General features: G+C 37.2%; 1 protein-coding gene and 1 pseudogene across 1 annotated transcript; one reads left to right on the top strand and one right to left on the bottom strand.

The window, feature by feature from the left end:
• Positions 1-2578: 2578 nt before the first annotated feature.
• Positions 2579-5879, top strand: LOC108666954 (annotated as a pseudogene).
• A 13208-nt stretch (positions 5880-19087) lies between these two features.
• On the bottom strand, positions 19088-20397 carry LOC108666952 (UDP-glucosyltransferase 2-like). The gene is made up of 3 exons (XM_018153926.2): positions 20345-20397; positions 19578-19797; positions 19088-19325 (listed from the first exon to the last, which is right to left on the bottom strand). The coding sequence occupies exons 2-3, from the start codon at positions 19754-19756 to the stop codon at positions 19088-19090; spliced, it is 417 nt and encodes a 138-aa protein (XP_018009415.1). The 5' UTR covers positions 19757-19797; positions 20345-20397.
• Between the last annotated feature and the right edge of the window lie 409 nt (positions 20398-20806).

Below are 20806 nucleotides of genomic sequence, written 5' to 3'. Positions count from 1 at the left end.
GTAAAAGGGTTTTGCAACACTTGCAATTGAACTTTTGTAAATGACATTAGTACAAATCAAGGGTATTGTAGATACAATTTGAAATTTACGCTCAAAATTACACTGAAAATAATTCAGCGTCCGGAAGAATCCTGTAGTTTGGAGGTTTATAACTGGAAACTCGCTCTTGATAATGAGGGCCTCAGCTATCGCCAGTCTCGATGGGTCAGGGCACCGCATAACTATGCTGGTGCAGGCCTCCAATGTCGCTCTGGTGATGGTCTCATTGTGAGCCTCCCGCATGTGGTTCTTAGGTCCTCAAGACTGTAGATGGCATGTGAGTTGACGGCTTAAGGTCGTGCTAGTAAGACTAATGTAGTTTATGTTTTGAAGAAGTCTGCAACCTTCTTTATTGCATGAAAATTAAAAAACAACATTAGTTTCTTCAAACAGTTCAGGTTTTTTTATAGGGACTATTATCATACGATTTTTAATTTTTTTTTTTTGGTAGTTCAGAAGTTCCATTTCTTTCGTTATCCGTTCTGCTCTTAATATTATTATATGAATGATTGACTGTAGGACTCGTTCACCTACTTCGTAGATGAACGATGTAGATTAACGGTGTTTTGGTAGAAGATTGTTGTAACGGTTCCATTACAAATTGATGTGTTGTTGATTCGGTCATTTCTTGACCGATAATTTGATATTTTAGTGCCAACTGTTCTGTTTGAAAACCATTATTTACTAGAATTTGTTTACACGATCTGATTTCAGTGCACTTTTCCGATATCGATGTGTTTTCAGTAAACATTAGTGACTCAGAAATTTTCTCCAATTCGCGCTAATATATCTAAGAATGGCAATTGCGATTTTGTCCAATTTCATGGGTTAACTTAAAACTGAATCATGTTCCAAAGCTTTTCGCAATTAACATATCTGCAGTTAAGCTCAGGCTTAATCTGTGCATGAAGTAACACTCTATTTTCTAGTTCACATATTAATATTGTTCACACACATTCAAGCGTTGCAAAACTCTTCCTCTTCTACTTGATAATGAATGAAGTTGCATTCGAAACGTTGTAAAATTATAATAAAATGTCCCTTGGAAACCTGATATTTGACTTTTCAGTTCCTATCAGGAGCCTAATTCGCCGAATAGAGAAAAAAAATTGTCAATAAGAAATACTCTCCGGTTTTCAATGAAACCTACATTTTAATTAGTGAACAATAGGGTGAAGTGACTAAAGTTCACGACGAAGAGTTGTGAGGAGAGTGAGCTCACTATGGATTAGCAATATGGAGAATTAAGTCATGTACACAATGGAAGAGGGGCAAGAAAGGTGAAATCAAAATTAATGAGCAACAAGAAAATTGAGCAAAATTCAAAACAACTATGATACTGTAGTAATTTAATTATACGTATGAAATCTAAGTAAACATGGTGAGATTCCATTTGATCAACCGAAACAAGAAATGAAGGATTTTCTTCGGTTTGAAAAACAACGAAGACAATCATTCTGAAAAATTTACTTTCCCTACTTTATTTCCTTTGAAATAATGCTCTGTGAGTAATTAGGATTGACTCACACAATCGGACAAATAAATAAAGAATAGTCAGCTGATATTTATTCAGATTAATTTAATGTGCAACTGGCGTTGATCGGGCTAGTTTTATGAGAAGCCGAATTGGATAATCCATATGCTGCAGTTAAAAAATCTTTGAAGAACGGGCGGTTCAATGAAGCGATATTGAATGTAGAATTTCAAGTTCCCCAATGGTGTTGCCCCAACGGGTCCCAGATACTGAAATGAAAATTAAATCACTTACTAAACAATTAATTGATCAGAAACTAGCTATGTAGCAGACAATTCCAAATTATGAATCAACCAATAATCAACAAATAACTAAATTGACCAACCTAAGATTTTGGTGCATCTCAGTGCTTAATGCGTTTAGTAAGATGCAAATCAGAAATATAGATGAAATCAGTTAAAGGAAGGTACTCCAGACGGAAAAATAGAAAAGGACAGTTTGAGATTTTGACTTTGGAAAATTGAAGATAAAGTTATTATAAGTCCTCATCTGTGAAGACGCTGCTAAAGAACTGGTTTAGAACATTGGCCTTGCCCTCGTCAGAAGATATCTTCCGTTGATTTACATTCAAATCAGCAATACCATCCCTTGTCTTGCACTTCGAACTAGCATACAAGAAAAAGGCTTTCGGGTTCTTTTTCGAGTTTTTGGCAACGTCTCTTTCAAAATTTTTGACAAAAATTGCTTTGCTTTAACCGTATTGTTCATCCACTGTGTTTTTCTGACTCCACCGAGCTTTATCTTAGGTACACACGCATCAACTGCAGACATAACTATGTTCTTGATGAATGACCAAGACTCCGCCACATTCATGTTCATGATACAGTCATGATTTTGTTTATAATTAATGCAGTCCAGAATATAATTCGCAACAGTACAGTACACTCGCCCTACTGCCGATCTCTGATAAGCTATCAGTTGTCACAGAACATATGCTCATCTAGTTTGTCTTGTTGATGGACAGCGAGATGATGAACTCTACCATCAGTTTAATAAACGCGTTCCTCCAGGAAAGTCACTAAATAACATGTACACTGTTACAAGTTTCCGCGAATAAATGATAAAGCTAAGTAATACAAATACTCTTTGGCGGTGTTACTGGATAAATTTATTCAATAATTCTCACATAAAATGAGGTCGATTGACACATTGCACTTATTAGTACATTTTGTGTTGCTGTTCACGGTGCCAAAACAAGTGTGCAGCTACAAAATTCTTATGGCCCTCTTTTTAGAAAGCGATTCAGTTCATTTTTTCTACACGAAGATTGCACGGCATTTGGTTGAAGCGAATCATTCAGTCACGTTTCTGACCTTCCATGATTCTTCTTTTACTCATCCAAATTTTGTAAACGTAAACATCATGGAAGGAGAACCTCCGTTGAAAGGTAACGCTTTCGACATGGTGGACTTTGAAGCCGCCTTCGACCTTTTCTACGCTGAAGTTGCAAGGGTCGGAACTCTATTGTGGGAAAACCAAGATAACAAAAAACTGTACGAGAATCGCCACGAGTTTGACGCCTTCATAACTTCGGCTGATTATAGCGGTATTGTCCTGCCATACGCAATAAACTTCACGGGACCACTTATACTGATACAGAATGCTGGTGTTGAATATTTCGCGACTGCTTTCTCAGGGAACTGGCTGCCACCCTCTGTGGTGCCGTCCATTTTTATGCCCTACGATGAGCACATGATTTTCTACGAGCGATGCATGAATGTGTTGGACTTATGGAACTTATATAACGGACATATGAATTCCTGGTACGAGTTTGAATCCAGTTTTCTGGAGAAATATTTCCCTGGGATTGGCGACATCTCAAGGTTGGTGTTTTACCTGAAGGAAATTTTCTGTCGCAGAAGGCTGCATAATTAATTTGGATATAAAATTCAAAGTTCATGTTCTATTGCAAGTTAATTGAGTTTCTTATGATGACTGACCCAGGCAATAAACAACTGTGAATATCTAAGTGATATTTATCGAATTTTTGCTTACTTAAATCATTATGCATTTTCTATAACATATTCCAATATGTTACTCATTTGAGTGCAAACCTCACCAGGTTCTACGGACAAGCCTCCCTCACCCTCATCAACGGCCACCACGCCCTGGACAATCCAGTGCCCCTCCTGCCCAACCAAGTGGAAATCGGCGCTTTGAATGCCCACACTCCCGAGTCTCTACCCCAGGTGTGCCTAGAGATTTTCATCAGATTTTTTTTCATAATTTCTGCCCCAACATTTTTATAGTGGCTTATGTTTCATGAAAATTTATCTAGAATTGGCAAAATTGCAGTCCAAGATTTGATGAGAAAATTAATTTACATTTTAATCTCAATAATATTTCGGTCCACTATTGATACTGGCATAACATTTTCAACAAGCTCAACATTTAACACAATGTCGAAAATAACGGAAGAAAAAAGGATGTGCAGGTCTTGCATGAGTAGTCGAATAGCGCATTTTTATGACACAATAAGATTTCGTAGATGTGATATTCGCCAAAGTAATGTTTAGAACAAAAATATTTCCTGTCTCAGGACTTGGAGGAGTTCGTCGCCAGCAGCGGCGACCACGGCGCCATCTACTTCAGCCTCGGCAGCTACGCCAGGAGCTCTGACATTCCAGCGCGGGCAAAAGTGAGTCACAGAGACTTACAATACATATGTGCCTAATAAAGGGTTAAATAGATATTTAGAGGAGGAAAATGAAATCCAGTTAAGTGATTTGTTGTAACAGCGTTTTTGCTGCTCGGTTAACATTGTAGCTTTTTACAATTGTGTCTGTGGTCCGCTTGTATATACTGACAGTGCATGTGAATTTGATAAACATACTAAATCATTAATTCGGTGATGAAGAAATACGAATTTTATCACCGAGCTTGTTAGAAAATTCGATAAAAATTTAACGGAAAATTTCAACCTTCGTCTTCATCTATTCGAAACAATTTACAAAAATTTTTGAAATTTTGATGCGTAGCAGAACAAGTGCAAGTTAATGAAAATTTCATCTGAAAAATATGAAGAATGATCCTAATTTAGGAGAATCACTTACAATTAATTTTTAGAAAATCTTTCGAATTCACGTCAAAGTATTGTTTCCCTACAAGATATACTAAAAATTGATCCCAATTTACGAACACTTATTTGCAATGAATTAAAAAAAATCTAATTTGCACCCAAATTTTTTCCATCCGCAAGGTGGAGTTTGTGGAGGCTTTCCGAAGGCTGCCACAGAAAATCATATGGAAATATGAGGCGGACGACCTCGACCTTCCCCCCAACGTCCTCACGAGGCCATGGCTTCCCCAGCAGGACATTCTGGGTTGCCAAGTACCACGGCGTACCAGTGCTCGCCGTACCAATCGCCTTCGACCAGCACCGCAATGCCGCGCGGATGGTGCGCCAGAAAGTCGCAATTTCACTGTCGTGGAACACGGTCACCGCGGACCAAATTGTTGATGCTCTCAATATCCTCGTTAACGACACAAGGTGAGGTCATTAGGTAAGGTTTCTATTAATATAAATCCTTGCGATACAAGTGCCCACTGCAGGTGCGCATTGGTTTCCGACATGCATATAGCTGTGTCCAGGCCTTCGGATGTGGCATCTGGTCAACTGATTTATTAAATAGTCCATAAATGTGGACGAATTATGAAACAAAAGCAATCTTTCAGCAATACCAATCATCACAATTTGTGTATCTTTGTTTTCTAACTGTATCTTTTCATCTGCAGCTACTCGGAGCGCCTGCGTCGCACGTCCGCCGTCCTGCAGGATCAGAAGGAGAGTCCCGCGGACCGCGCCGTGTGGTGGGTAGAGTACGTCATCCGGCACGGGGGGGCGCCGCACCTGCAGTACCCCGGCCAGCGCCTGCACTTCCTGCAGTACATCTGTGCAGATGTGCTGCTGTTCCTCGCTGTCTGCACATTCTTTGTGTACAGACTGGCTAAATGCATCCTGCTCTACTTCTTGAACACGTGCTACGGCAAAACCAAACCACGAAAAACTAAAATTAATTAACTTCTATGGGAATAAGCAAAAGATGAAATGAACATCAATTATTGTTAGCGTCATCTGTTCCCAAATAATTCTTAGAGCTTAAAGCTTTGTATAAGCATTAGCTGAAAGTTCTCTAATATTATTCCTATGTCAGGAAAATGGAATTTTATAGCTTAATGAAATCTTTTAGTTTCAGTTTATCTAATAATCCCAGGAGTACCGTACGATGGCAGCAATAACTTTCATTGTCGAATTATGTGTCATTTCAGACAAAATTTTTCATACAATTGTCCTTAAAGCGACAAAGCCAAAGAAAATAAAAGGAAGAAAATTAGGTTTATGAGATTAGGTAATAATTATGAAATAACTACTGAACATTGGCAGTAAAAATTGAAAACCGATTGTAGAACGATATTTTCCATCACCTATCTAAGAATATGAGATTCTTCTGCATTGATTCATACCCTGGACATCGTCCGTTACAGATGGTGGGAGGTAATTTGTGTAAAACGATCTTAAAATATATTTTGTATCCCTGCCTTAAATTGTATGAATTTGTTGACCACAATTTTAATATAAACTTCACAATTCCAGTCCATTTTATATAAAGAATGTAGGAATGCATTGGCATATAAAATCCTGTTTAAATCAATTCAGCAGCAGTGAGAATATATTTGAAATTATTACGGGCAAACTAATAATTAGATTAATTAGTTATCTTTAAATTTCCGATGCACGAATTAAGGTTCTGATTGAGAACCGCGAGGCTACGGACAGGCTCGGCTCTTCCCTGTGAGTTTCTTCACAAATTAGGCTGGACTTAACTCCCCTCGTAAATGAGATGGCGTTATGAATTTTTTCATGCTTACCCAGCTATTTTTTTATAAAGGGTGACCAGGAACAAAAAATATGTAAACTTTGTATTAAAAGAGTTATAATGAATAGAAATTACAAGAAACTTTGAATATTATTGTTCATCAAGTTTGCGTCTTTTACACTTTTTCGAGATGCCAACGGGTTGTAATTTTTATTCTCCATTGAATGGTATACTCGGCATTCCTTGATCAGCCCCCTTGTTGTAAATATTATTTCTCAAAAAGTAGTTATGATCGAGCCTGCTGATTCGCGGAGGGAAAATCCCGCATACTAACTGCTCAAATGCAGGCGTTGTGGAAGGTATGAGGGGAAAGAGACGTCGTAAATTACTGAACTGTCAGTTCACGACGGGCGGCATGGTGCAGGAGAACTTAAAGAAGGCGAGGAATAATACGTGGTCAGTGGTCGGCCTAGTCCAATTAGTTATAGCCGACAACTGGCCATTCCTCGGCCACCTGAAAGCGGCCAGTTGCCGCTAGAAAGGGGCTGGCTAGGATATCATATTACAAAGAGTACAAACTCGAGGGTAGCGACTGGCCGATCTTCGGGCAGATCAAGGATTTCACATGATGATTGCAAAAACTTCGCTCTCAGACTTCACTGCATTCTGACTACCAGCCTTAATGATAGAGACTTAGTACCTTATTCAGAACTATAATTTTCTAGTGTTATAGTTTACCAAAGATTGTGCAGGAGAGAACAAACAAGCTAAAATTCATCAAAATGCACATGTATTGCGGAACTTAATGCGTATTTTTTTTTTAATGAGTCCATTGTCCGTTTGAAAAATATGTTTATGTGCTTATGTTTATATTAAAGAATTTTGGGTCTGGTGTTGTTTTCTTATTCATTTGACCACTCAAGTGACGCGGTTTGAATTTCACAATTCTCCATGTTCTCATCAAATTAAATAAATATTCATTAGATAGTAAAACTGTGTGTATTTTCTTGCATTTCGTAAATTAGCTAGTTGGATGCATAATTATATTTTAAATGTTCAATAGAAATTCATACTATTGGACAAAAATACAAGATATAAATGCAAGTTATGATAATATTAAAAAATTGATATTCTATCCGAAATTCAAAACTACGATCGGAGGTTTAAATCCGCATTTCCTTTGAAGGGTATAGCCCTCGTTGGCTGTAATTGCCTCAACACAGATGGTAGCTGCACAAAAGACATCCATGCGCAAAAATTTGCTTGGAGGAGCCAGTGCAGTGCCAACTTTTGCCCTGCAATGTGCGTCTTGGATACGAACTGAAGGTTAATTGCAAATATTTTCAATTGTTTTTGTGTGGAATAACAAATCCTTGAATTATTTTATTGTACGAGAGTAGTGATAATAGTTAGGGATTCGATAACAACGTCTTGCGAGAGTAGTGATAGTAGTTTGAGTGAGTCAAATAGGATCTCTTACGCTGGCATCAAAAAAGTAAGTCTACAATATTAAGTATTACAGCGAAATAGTTTCATTACATGTTAGGCATTTTTTATTTTGGTTTCGAGTCACCTCTGACGTGATTTCGTTAAGGCATCTTTTTACCTATTAATTGATTTGTGATCCGCCATGGAGGTGTGTTACTGTATCATTATTAGTTCTGTTTATGTGTTTTACTCATGAGCATGTAACTTCAATGGTGTTTATATAATCATCGCGAAATTCATTTAGAACATGAGCTAAGGAAACGCTCGATTTCAATTTCTATATTAATAGTCTGATAATAATTATTATTGTAGTTTTCTTTATAAATTTTATTCAAGCTCACGATCATTGTTTAGAAGGCTCAGTTATTTTATATATTATTTAATGATTCCCAACAACGAGGTTAGACCTAAATTGTACAAGCCGTTTCGAAAGGATTTTTTCGAAACGGTCTACGATTTTAGTAGGAAATACTTCATTATCTGACACAATTAAATTAGGCTTTTACCTTAAAAAATACCACGATTCTACATCAAATTTTAGCTAAATCGAATAAATCGTTCACTGCTAAACTGCATAGTGGATGCATGAATTTTCAATGGATCAGTTCAAGTTTCTGAATTGTTTTTCCGGTCAAAAATTCTTATGTTTAACATTAAAATTTCAGGCATCACTGAACTCGAGGATTTCATTCACTTCCTAACATGTGTAGTGGCTGCAATAATTTCGTCACTAATAGTTCAGCCGTTTCCGTATTGTATTTTACGGTAATAACTATCACGATTCACCAACAAACTAAACTAACTTGGAGAATTAATTCACTTCCAAACTGTACACTCGCTGCGTGAATTGCATAGATGCAATTTCTCCCACAAAATGATTGCATTTTTGGCTATAGCTTTCACGATACAACACCGAATCCCATGAAATTGATATACTTTTCAACTGCGCAAAGGGTTTCCATTAGAAACAGTTGTGTACGAGTTATTGGGGACACGTACCGGCATTAAGTCGAAAGTTATGATACAGCATTACACTAGTTGAGTGGTCAAAATAAATACATAAATTATACTCGTATTATTAATAATACCTTCTTTAGAAGCACTATTCTAGGATACTTCCGATTCACGATTCAGATGAAATTGTAAAAAAAATCTCTAGGGTAAAAAAATTAGGTCAAAAATGTAACCGGCAAGAGACTGAGCTATGTTAAGCAATTATTGGCAGGATGTGACTGACTGCAAAGTTAGGGAAGAAAATCGTGAGACCGAGGGTTTGTTTATTGTTTGAATGGCGAGGCTATCAAAGGGAACCCTTGTGGAACTCGAAACCGTAGCGGCGTCACTTCGAGGGTATAGGCTTAAATTTGGGCAAGGCTAGCGTATATAAGGACCTTAAAATTGGCACCAAAGGTTGTTTTACTGTGGTAACCGTCACGCCAGTACGGTCTGCAGCCATCTCCGCAACGGCTTCGGCCGTTTGGGCGGCGGGTGGCGAAATAACGGCCGCGCGAAACGTCGAGTCATTCATATACCACCACGACTCCCATATAACAACGTAAGAAATCTACGATTAACGGCCGTAACTTCACTTATTTGTACGGTCAACGTTCATTGCTACGGTGGTGACTTAGCCGTGAGACAACGTGATAGACAACAAGACATTCAACGATATAACGCCAGCAATCATGAAAATTCAAGTTTTCAAGCACCCAGTAACATTTATCTTCGTAGGTCATCAGCACAGTACGGTCACTATCACACAGTACGGTCACTATAGTTCTCATCAGAAGAAACGATACGGTAACAGCCATCAAGCGAAGCACAGTCGTCATAAATTCTACGGTTAGACCGGCCGTGAGACGTCACTGTGGCGCGGGAGACTCCAGATACGGCTATGAAGAAAGAGTAACTGTAAAAGGGGACGCGAAAATACAGCAGCGGTACGGCCGCTGAACCTACGGCCGCAAAGTGTGCGTGTATTATACGGCCGTTAACAACAGTCATACGGCTCAACGGAACTGCAATGTATCAAAGTTTCTGGTAAATAGAGGAATTTTAGTGATGTTAACTGATAGGTTCTCAATTTTGATTGTGTTCGGATTATCTTTTTCATGTACTAGAGATATTTGTTAACGTAGGATGTGAACTTGAATTTCCCAATTTAATTTGAAATGTATCCGTGTTTCATTGCAACACCCTCTCTCTGTACCATTTCTGCTGCGACCCATTCATTGGATAACTGACATACGCGCCTTTTAAGCCACTTCGGCACCAACCTGACAGAATTAAAGTAATTGAGGATCGAGCGATAAAACCCATAATGTACGGTCAGCATCGATATAGTTAATTTTACATAAAAAAACTTAAGAAAAGCTCTTTCCTATTCAGGCATTCACAAGGAAGCATTTTGTATTTTCTTCTATAAATTCTCGATATTCTCTTATTATGAATTTATGTGTGCTCCTGAGTGAATAAACAATGTCATGCTAGTATCAATAGTTGGCCGAAATATTAATCAGATTAAACTCTAAATAAATTTTCCCATCCAATCTTGGACTGCGATTTGCCCATTCTAGATCAATTTTAATGCAACATAAGCCACTATAAGAATGTTTGGGCAGAAATTATGGAAAAAATCTAATGAAAATCTCTAGGCATACCTGGGGCAGAGGCTCGGGAGTGTGGGCATTCAAAGTGCCGATTTCCACTTGGTTGGGCAGGAGGGGCACTGGGTTGTCCAGGGCGTGGTGGCCATTGATGAGGGTGAGGGAGGCTTGTCCGTAGAACCTGCGTAAGGTTTGTGCTCAAATTATTAACATATTGGAATATGTTATAGAAAATATCAAATGATGTTAAATTATGCAAGAAGTTGATAAATATCACTTAGATATTCACAGTTTATTACTTGGCTCAGTCGTAATGTTAAACGCTATTACCTTAAAATAAAAAAAATCAACTTTGAATTACATATATATTCATGTGAATTATGTAGCCTTCCGCGAGGGGAAATTTCCATCGGGTGAAAAAAAATCCGCGACAGAAAATTGTTATCGGGCTCCGCGATAGGAATTTTTCATCTATCTACTAAACTTGCGATGTCGCCAAAACCAGGGAAATAATTCTCTAGAAAACTGGATTCAAACTCGTACCAAGTACTCATTTTTCCATTGTATAAATTCCACAAGTCTAACACGTTCATGCATCGCTCGTAGAAACTCATGTACTCATCGTACGGCATAAGAATGGACGGCACCACAGAAGGTGGCAGCCAGTTCCCGGAGAAAGCAGTCGCGATATATTCAACACATGCATTCTGTATCAGTATAAGTGGTCCCGTGAAGTTTATTGCGTATGGCAGGACAATGCTGTTTCCACTGGCCGATGTTATGATGGCGTCAAACTCGTGGCGGTTCTCGAACAGTTTTTTGTTATCTTGGTTTTCCCACAACTGAGTTCCGATCCTTGCTATTTCGGCGTAGAAAACGTCGAAGGATGCTTCAAAATCCTCCATGTCGAAAGCGTTACCTTTCAATCTAGGTTCTCCTTCCATAACGTTTACGTTTACAAAATTTGGATGAGTAAAAAATGAATCATGGAAGGTCAGAAACGTGACTGAATGATTCGCTTCAACCAAATGCCGTGCAATTTTCGTGTAGAAATAAACAAGTTATTTATTGACTTCCTTGGAGAAACGCGTTTATTAAACTGATGGCAAATTTCATCATCCCGCTGTCTGCTAACGAGACAAACTAGATGAGCGTATGATCTGGGACAACAGCTGATAGCTTATCAGAGATCGGCAGTAGGGCGAGTGTACTGTATTCTGTTGCGAGTCATACTGTGAGTCTATAAACACATGAAGCTGCATTTATAATAACCAAAATATGATGGAGAACTCTGAGGTTACTCTTAACACATCCCCGATTTTTTATATCGAATATTCGATATAAATACATTATATACATTATATCGAACATTAAATATTGAGCAATAAATATTTGGTAAAGGATACTAAGGAAAATTGTTTTCAGGCAAGTTTGCTTGCTTTATAACAAAACACTAGCTTCAAGTTTCGTTTTAAAGTTCATGCAATCGCTACCAATACTAATGCAATGCTATGTTATTATCGTCAATCAAAACATGTGGAAAATCAGAAAACACTTTTTTTTACTACTTGTAGACCTATTATCAATTTTATTTAAATTTGGTTTCTATTCAAGTGGTACTATTTGAAAACGAAATAAAGTAAGGAAAATTAAAATTTTCAGAACTTCTGATTATCTTCGATCTTTTCCTCAAACAGAGGAACATCCTGCATTTCTTATTTTGGTTGATCCAACCGAAGCTCAAAATGTTTATTAAGATTTCAAGCATACAATTAGATTACAGCTACTGCAGTATCAGAATTGTTTTTAATTAACCTCAATTTTCTTATTGCTCACTCATTTCGATGTCACCTTTCTTGCCACTCTTTCATGGTGTACTTACCTCACTTTTGCCTATTGCTAATTCAAGTGAGCTCACTCTCCTTACAACTCTTCGTCGTGAACTTGACTCACTTTTTCCAATTGCTCACTAATTGTGAAATTACTATCCTTTTCACTCTTTCATCATTCATTCTCTTTCAATTATCTTCATCACTCTTTCATTGTCTTATCTTTCACGCACTTTTCCCATTATCCATAATTTATTTCAGTTTATTTCACGTGCCTTTATTTTCTTTCTATTTAGTTTAATGTGATTTAATTATAGTCTCTTTAACTTCACTTCTTGTTGTTTGTTTGTTTGTTTGTCTGCTACAAATCTTATAATCGATACTTAACACACTTCTACCTGTCCAATCGATATGAAATTTTGCACACTTGCGTAAAGTCGGAGGCAATGCATGAATCAATCAATTCACAGAATAAATAATTATGAAAATTTACATTTTTTTCAAATATTTAAAAAATTGTATAAATTAGGTTTTTTAATATTCGAAAATAAAACTAGAAATTCATTGTACACGTGTAACATCGCAAACACCGGATTCTTCAGCAGTGTTATATTTAAAAAGTAAATTTTAAACGCATATAATTTTTATTATTACAACACTTATCTTTAACTTCACTTCTTGTTTGCCTGCTACAATTCTTATAATCGATATTTAACACTGTTTTAATTGTCTAATCACTGTGAAATTTTTCACTTTTGCGTAAAGTCGGAGACAATGCTTGAGTCGATTAATAAAATAAATAATTTAAAAATTAAAATATATGTATATTTTTAATTTTAAAAATAAAAGTTTTTATATACACAAATATAATTAAAAATTCATTGTACATGTGTAACATCGGAGATAACATAACATAACATAGCGGTGTCGGCGCTGAGGTGTAGGCCTGATGTGGCCTGTCGCCGATTCTTTTCCTTTTCGTGCCTTGTTCACAGAAGATCTAATATCGTTTCATTTCACCGGATCTTTTCATGACTGACGATAGTTTGAAGTAGCTACTCGACTTCCACCGGGTTCGATATGGTGCTAGGCATTCCAAGTGTGAACATGTATTTTTCCATAGCTTTATCTAGTCTGTTCTTGAATACTTGGAGCGCCAACGATGTCATCGGGAAGGCTGTTCCACATGTCGGTGATTCGAAGCGAGAATCACCTCTTTTTAAGTGTTATCTTTAAAAATTAATTTTTTAACGCATATTATTTTCATTATTTGAAAATAAAATTAGAAATTCATTGTACATTTGTAACATCGGTAACACTGGAATCTTTAGAAGTTTTGTCTATAAAAAGAAGTAATTTTTAAACACACATTATTCCAATTGCTCATTAATTGTGAACTGACTATCCTTAGCTTACTTTCATAATGAACTGGACTAACTTTTCCAACTATCCATAATTTTCTCGTTTATTTCATCCGCCTTCATTTTCTTTCTATTTAGTTTTATGCGAGTGAAGTTAAGACAAGAAGTCGGGGGCATCCACCCTCCTGGATTTGGGATCCTTCCCTGGATATAGGTTCACATTTTAATTTCCTTTTATATATTTTTGAAGCAATTATCTATATCACAATTTTTGATTTACTTTTCTCAATCTGAAATGTTGACCTCACGGTTATACGTATCATTCCATGCCATGTAGATATTATAATATACTCTATGATTGAATTAAAAGGAAACATGATGATGTTATTTAATATAAATTATGTAACACACCGTGTAAAAATATTTTCTTAACGCATTTCATCACTAGCATTCATTGTGTTCATCAATAATTTGCATTGATTATTGATTATTATTATTTTTGCTTGATTATCAAATATTCATGTTATTAATTAAATGGATCTAATTATAATTAGTGGAATGTTATTGGAGGGAGCAAGCGCCATGCAAAAATTTCGCCCTATATTGTACGTCTAATCTAAAGTTCGAACAATAAAGCAATTGATAACGTTTTCAATTACTTGTCAGTGGTTAACCAAATCCCTGATTTGTATATAATAATTTACACATCCATAAGTTTTTCAATTGTTATTCAATGCCACACTAGACATGTATTTTCTAAGCTACATACATGACTCTCAAATGTACTTAATTGAAGTCTGCACGACGATTTTACTACTCAAGTTTTGTTAATTTACTAATGAAACTATATTAATTTTTAATAATTTAATTGTTAATGACGCTTTATGTTCGTGCTCCAAATAAAAAAGAAAGTAGATAGACAATTCCCGAGCCTTACTTCAAGCTTTCAATGATTGGTGCTATCAAATGATTTTACGAATGTCGGTCCAGGTTATAAGATAGCGCGACCTCGATATTATCCTGAAATTTTTTTATTGTGCATGATCTGAAAACTTATCAAGATAAATGCATTTCTGAACCATTAAAGGATAAACGCTTGTTCTTTTATCACAGGTTACTAGTTTTTCTTCCCTATTGATTCGACACTTGACAACCGAACGCACCCTAATGGCCACACCTCTGGCAAAATACGGCGAATTTGTAATCATATTTGAGGTTCTTTGATGTTACTGATGCATGATTCCGTACAACAAGATATTGGATATCATGATGACGATGTTAGATCATCTATAAACTAAAAAACTTTCTTATTAATTGAGCAAGTCAATGCGTAATTAATGCTTGACCATTTCTTAACAGATTTTAATTTCATTATTTCAAATTTTACAAACTAGTTTATTGTAATAAATATCTATATAGTTAACACTGTAAACAACAGTTCAAATATAAGAACGGCATTTCGATCGTAATTCGGGCTGTTATACATTAAAAACACAAATTTTTCTGCATGCTATGAGCACACTTAACAATGCAAATCCTTTATTGTCCACAAAATGACACGTTTAATTAAGCGCGTGCTTCCCCGTAATCTTTCACAAAGTCTGGTTGCTTTAACTCCCCTCGTACGATATTAATTTGAAATTTTAAATGCTTTTCCGGCCTTTTTATTAGCCGTGCTCAATAAGATGAATCATGAAATATTTCTATCACAACTGTTATGACGCCGGCAAATTTTCACACCGATTTTCTTCAACTTTTTTACATTCTCGTGATGTACATGTGATTTCCGATGCATTATCCAATGATTGTTAAATAGAATGCGTTTCTGAATAAGAATTATGTGGTAGGTACAACAAAATATTCAAAACGGGCAGCAAAACACTATAAAAGCGGTCTTCAATCTCTGCTTCGCACACCGAACTGACTTTCAATTAATGCTCAATAACACTTAATTCATACACTGAAGTGAGCAACAGACATCCAAGAACTTAAGAACATTACTTAAAAACATTTTCATGCAATTTGCTAACTTTCATTACTCAAAACCACTTTTAAATACTGAAATACTTATTAAATACTTCTTACTTTATTATCTGCGACTTAGAATTTTAATTACAAAATCTTCCACATAACATCTTAGCGATCGAGTATTCTAGTATCATCGCTTGGTACGAAAACCTGACATTTGCAATAAACAGACATTTACGACAACCAGATTTTACAATTACAAAGGTCAGTCAAGTCATTTGCTACGCAATACATGATACTTTCGATAGCGAAACAGCATTAAACGTTACTGCCAGGGCTTTGCAACTTTCTACGTTTGTTAACTCATCTTAATTAGGTAGTATTAAAGTTTGATTGCAGTAATTGCGTAGGATGCAAGATACTTTAAAAGGCAATGCTTATATAATACGCAGAAATATAGTTGGTAGAAGGATAAACGGTTTGGGCCCTTCGATAAATCCTAATTGCTAAAACTTTAAAATTTTCATGTGTTAATGCTCAATTCAGAGCTGCAAAGTTAGGCAGAGGTTAATATAATTTTAAATTTAATAATAAAAAATAATAGTTAGTTTACCGCTGGAGCTGATAAGGTTAATTTAAAGACTGATAAGGTTAACTCCCTGCCTTGAACAAAGCTGTATACAAGTAGATGGAGTGGACGAAATAATTCAGTGTACCGCATTCGCGAACTGACCAGCTAATTTTTTTATAGTAACTGCTAAATGTAAAATGAATTATATTAGAAAAACAGCGCTTCTTCAAGCCAGTGCTGCACAATCTGGTCTTCTTGGTGCCTAAAAGGCGTCATTCAGGAATTCATTGCAGAGGCCAATTAAGTATGAACAGAACTGATCTATTCGGGGCGGATCACAGACAAACCACAGTACGAAGAACAGTCAACCAATACGTAGATTGAGAATATTCATTGTGCATCAACAATACGATATGAATAACTAGTTATAACAAAAACAGGTTTACAGTACAAAACATCATAGTAAAAACCATTTAAAAACTGAATTTTATGCAGGCTTTACCACATCAATTAAAGGTATAAATGATACGGGGCAGCTGAGCAACAAGGCCCCAATAAATAAATGCTGCATGATCAGCGTAGAAGCTGCCACTACACGAAAACAAAAACATCACCACGTTCCTACTTCGTATAAATAAATATTTTCCATAACATTGTGGCGACATTTATTTTCGGGCTGGTCTAAATATTCCCTCGTCCGGCCACTGATATCCTCGGCTATTCAGGGGTCCGGCAGGCGGAAATATCCACTATCCGGCTGGAAATTAATTCGGAATTTTGACGGTTTCTTTGCATAGGCTTCGCTAGATCTGGGAATATAATTTATCGACAATTCATGCCTGAATTTTAGTAAAGAATGAGTCATATGAATGGACACTCATAACATTATTTCAATTGCAGAGGGTTTGACTCGTTTTGCTCAAGAATTCAGATGATAGTGCTATAAATTACAGAACAGATGTGTGCCAAACGTCAAACGTCACATAATTCTTCTCTAACGAAATTTTCCGTGATATTGAATTCCGTGCTTACTTCTATCCGAAATATGATATATATATTATTGTATTACGTTCGAAATTTTTTGGAGTATCATCACTACAGGGTATTAACAGGGAGTTCCATTCTTCTAGGTATTAATTCATACAAATTGTAAATTGTTCTCAAATCAATTTTAAGACATTCTTCAGTTAAATCTCCCCCAACTTTTTTCAAGACAATGGCGGCGGGGAATCGACTTTTGATCTGCATCTCTAAACTCGACCATGAATGCTCAATAATATTCAGGTCTGGTGATTGTGGTAGCCAAACGAGACGTTCAACTTCATAGAATGTTCTCGTGCCATTTTTTAACAATTTCAGCTGTATGGTTCTGGGCATTATCATCTTGAACGATGGCGTTCCTCTCCGGACACAGTGCTTGAACCACTGGATGAACTTGGTCCTTCAAAATTCCTAAATAGTCACGGCTCATATAGGTCGGGCGGATTTCTGGAAAGTAGCACCCCAGATCATCGCGCATCCCCCGCCATGTTATACGGTTTGGAGCAGGCAGTCGGGATTAAATGAATCTTTTGGCTGTCTCTAAACTTAAACTCGACCAGAGGTTAGAAATAAGGCAGACGATAATTCGTCAGAGAAAATCACATTTTTTCACTGCTCGAGGGACCAATTTTGGAGGTTTCTACACCAGTCTAAACTCTTCGAATCATTCGTACTTGAAACGGCGGTCTTGTTGAGACAACTTCGTCTTTCGGCCCGATCTGTGCTTTGCTGAGGACGCTTGTCTTCTCTCTCAAAATCAGTCATTACTTTTCAGACAGTGCCTCTAGAAATGTCAAGCATTCGAGAAGTTTCTGTCACACTAGAACCTGCCATACAGGCACTAACAATTTGGCCTCTTTGAAAGTCAGTGAGGTTTGCCATTTAAAGGTTATAGGTTAGGTTATAGACACCAAAATTTACTAAAAATGACTGTACAATGATAAAATCTCAATTAGCAGCAACAATAAGCAATAAACTATAAAAATATGTCACGTTCGAATATGTCAATGGCAGTTGTCTCGCATATTATGCACAGTCACTTTTTAGCACCCCGCGTCTACTTTAATTAAGCTGGAATTTTCACTGAAACTAAATAATCTGCCAACAAATTTTTATTCCTTTTTTACGCCTCTTTTTCTGTGAACAATGAATTTGTCAAATGCAATAGGCCACTCGGCACGTAATTAATTTTTCATCATCCTGGGAGCAACATCACTCAACTTGCCAAAGCCAATCAACCCGAGAAATTAATTTTGGAATATCTGCAGACTGGCGGAATGAAATTACAACCTTCGTCTGCAGCATGAATTTTTAGTGGAATATTCACCTTATTAACTTGACAGATGGGACGACGTCAACTTGAAAACTTTAATAACGCTGTCGTTAGATAATTCTCATGACTTGTGTCAGTCGGATGGATTTTTTTGATTTGTTACTTTACTTCAGTGGTCATGCAAACTTTGGACGTTATCAATATTCATTATGGTTTAAAAGGTAACTCGCGCGAAATTGAGCGAAGAAAAATGAATAGTGGTGTCAGAAATTTCACCGACAAGGATGTACAATGCATGGAAGATTCGGAAATTACACATAACTTGACAATTGAAATTTATTGCTGCTCTTGGGATATTAAGTCATCTGGAACTAAAAGATTCATAAGGCCATGAAATTCAATTTTCTTGACATATTCCAGCTAATGTTAACACAGAGCTTTAAACTCGAAGCATTATTTGAGAATAAATGACGTAAACAGCAATTGACGATCATTTTTTGGTTAATCTCAGAAAAGTTAATTAATTTTAGTTTTTTGATCAGCTTTTCCAGAGCACAAGTTCATGAATAGATTAAGATGCATTTAGCCAGTCTGTTCACAAAGTAAGTGCAGACAGCGAAGAACAGCAGCACATCTGCACAGATGTACTGCAGGAAATGCAGGCGCTGGCCGGGGTACTGCAGGTGCGGCGCCCCCCCGTGCCGGATGACGTACTCTACCCACCACACGGCGCGGTCCGCGGGACTCTCCTTCTGATCCTGCAGGACGGCGGACGTGTGACGCAGGCGCTCCGAGTAGCTGCAGATGAAAAGATGCAGTTAGAAAACAGAGATATACATATTCTGATGATTTGTAGAGCTCAGAGATTGATTTTGTTCCTTAATTCATCCTAATTTTTGGACTATTTAATAAATCAGTTTGATGATCAGATGCCACATCCGAAGGCCTGGACACGGCTATATATGTATGTCGGAAAACCACTTCGCTTCTGCAGTGGGCACGTGTATCGCATGGAATTATATTAATAGAAACCTTACCTAATGACCTCACCTTGTGTCGTTAACGAGGATATTGAGAGTATCAACAATTTGATCCGCGGTGACCGTGTTCCACGACAGCGATATTGCGACTTTCTGGCGCACCATCCGCGCGGCATTGCGGTGCTGGTCGAAGGCGATTGGTACGGCGAGCACTGGTACGCCGTGGTACTTGGCCTCCTGCGCACCCATGATGCCGCAGTGCGAGATGAACACTCGAGTTTTCGGATGGCCTGTTTAATAAATGTTTTCAAAATTGTTATTAGGAATATAAAAATATTAAACGCGTTCTGTAACAGAATATCTGAAACGGTACAGGCATTCTTGGCAAAAATCATTGTTCAACAAGAAGATACGAATGGTCGGCGGTGCCAAAGGAATAAATTCCGAACCGATGAATATGAAATAACAGATATATTTCTGTTGTCAGTTTAAAATAAAAATATATCATGTGAATGAATTTAAATTAATCCAATGACTATCTATTAAAGGAACTTAGTGTGATAAGGATTTTCTTATAACAATAGATTTGCCGGGACAGAAAAATAATTTCCATCTTTTAGGCGAACAAAATTTTGTTGTAAATGAGGAAAATTTGTCATTCTAAATATATTGTTCCAAAATTTGCATCGACGTTTTTCGTAGCAGATTTTGAAGCAACAATTTTAACGAAATTAAAAAACAGCCACTTTTCAGTGGTGATGAATTTCATCGTCACCATACCATTACTCATTTAACTCTATATTAAGCATATATGCATTGTAAGTCTCTATGACTCACTTTTGCCGGCGCTGGAATGTCAGAGCTCCTGGCGTAGCTGCCGAGGCTGAAGTGATGACGCCGTGGTCGCCGCTGCTGGCGACGAACTCCTCCAAGCCCTGAGGCAGGAAAGCCCGGTCCACACGCTCAGTTTTACACAACGATTTGTCTGCGCAGTTCTAATCGTTGCAGACAAAACGTTGCGTGTGGACGGGAAAACTGCGCAGTTTTGGAGCCGGCGGGAAAACTGCGCAGTTCCATCGAAATCTGAGCTACAGAGCATAGATTTCGATGAACTGCGCAGACAAGTCGGAACGTGTGGACGGTCGCACAGTTTTCCGATTCGATTTGTGCTCAGTTTCAATGATTCTGACGACAATGGCGGACCTTCGGTAATGTTCTCGGGAATTTATTGCTCTTCTTTACGAAAGTTTTTCTTTCATTTGGCGAGTAAAATTCAATGACTATAGTAACAAGCACAAA

Source organism: Hyalella azteca, unplaced genomic scaffold, assembly GCF_000764305.2.
Source record: "Hyalella azteca isolate HAZT.00-mixed unplaced genomic scaffold, Hazt_2.0.2 contig5248, whole genome shotgun sequence".
In the NCBI taxonomy this organism is placed as follows: Eukaryota; Metazoa; Arthropoda; class Malacostraca; order Amphipoda; family Hyalellidae; genus Hyalella; species Hyalella azteca.
Note: the sequence above shows the minus strand (reverse complement) of the source record. Positions and strands in the feature narration are given on the sequence as shown.

Excerpts from the sequence above, each read along its gene's own strand:
- LOC108666952 (XM_018153926.2), bottom strand. The coding sequence starts at position 19,756 with ATGGGTGCGCAGGAGGCCAAGTACCACGGCGTACCAGTGCTCGCCGTA. Across the intron at positions 19,326-19,577 it reads ATCCTCGTTAACGACACAAG|CTACTCGGAGCGCCTGCGTC; the intron begins GTGAGGTCATTA and ends TTTCATCTGCAG.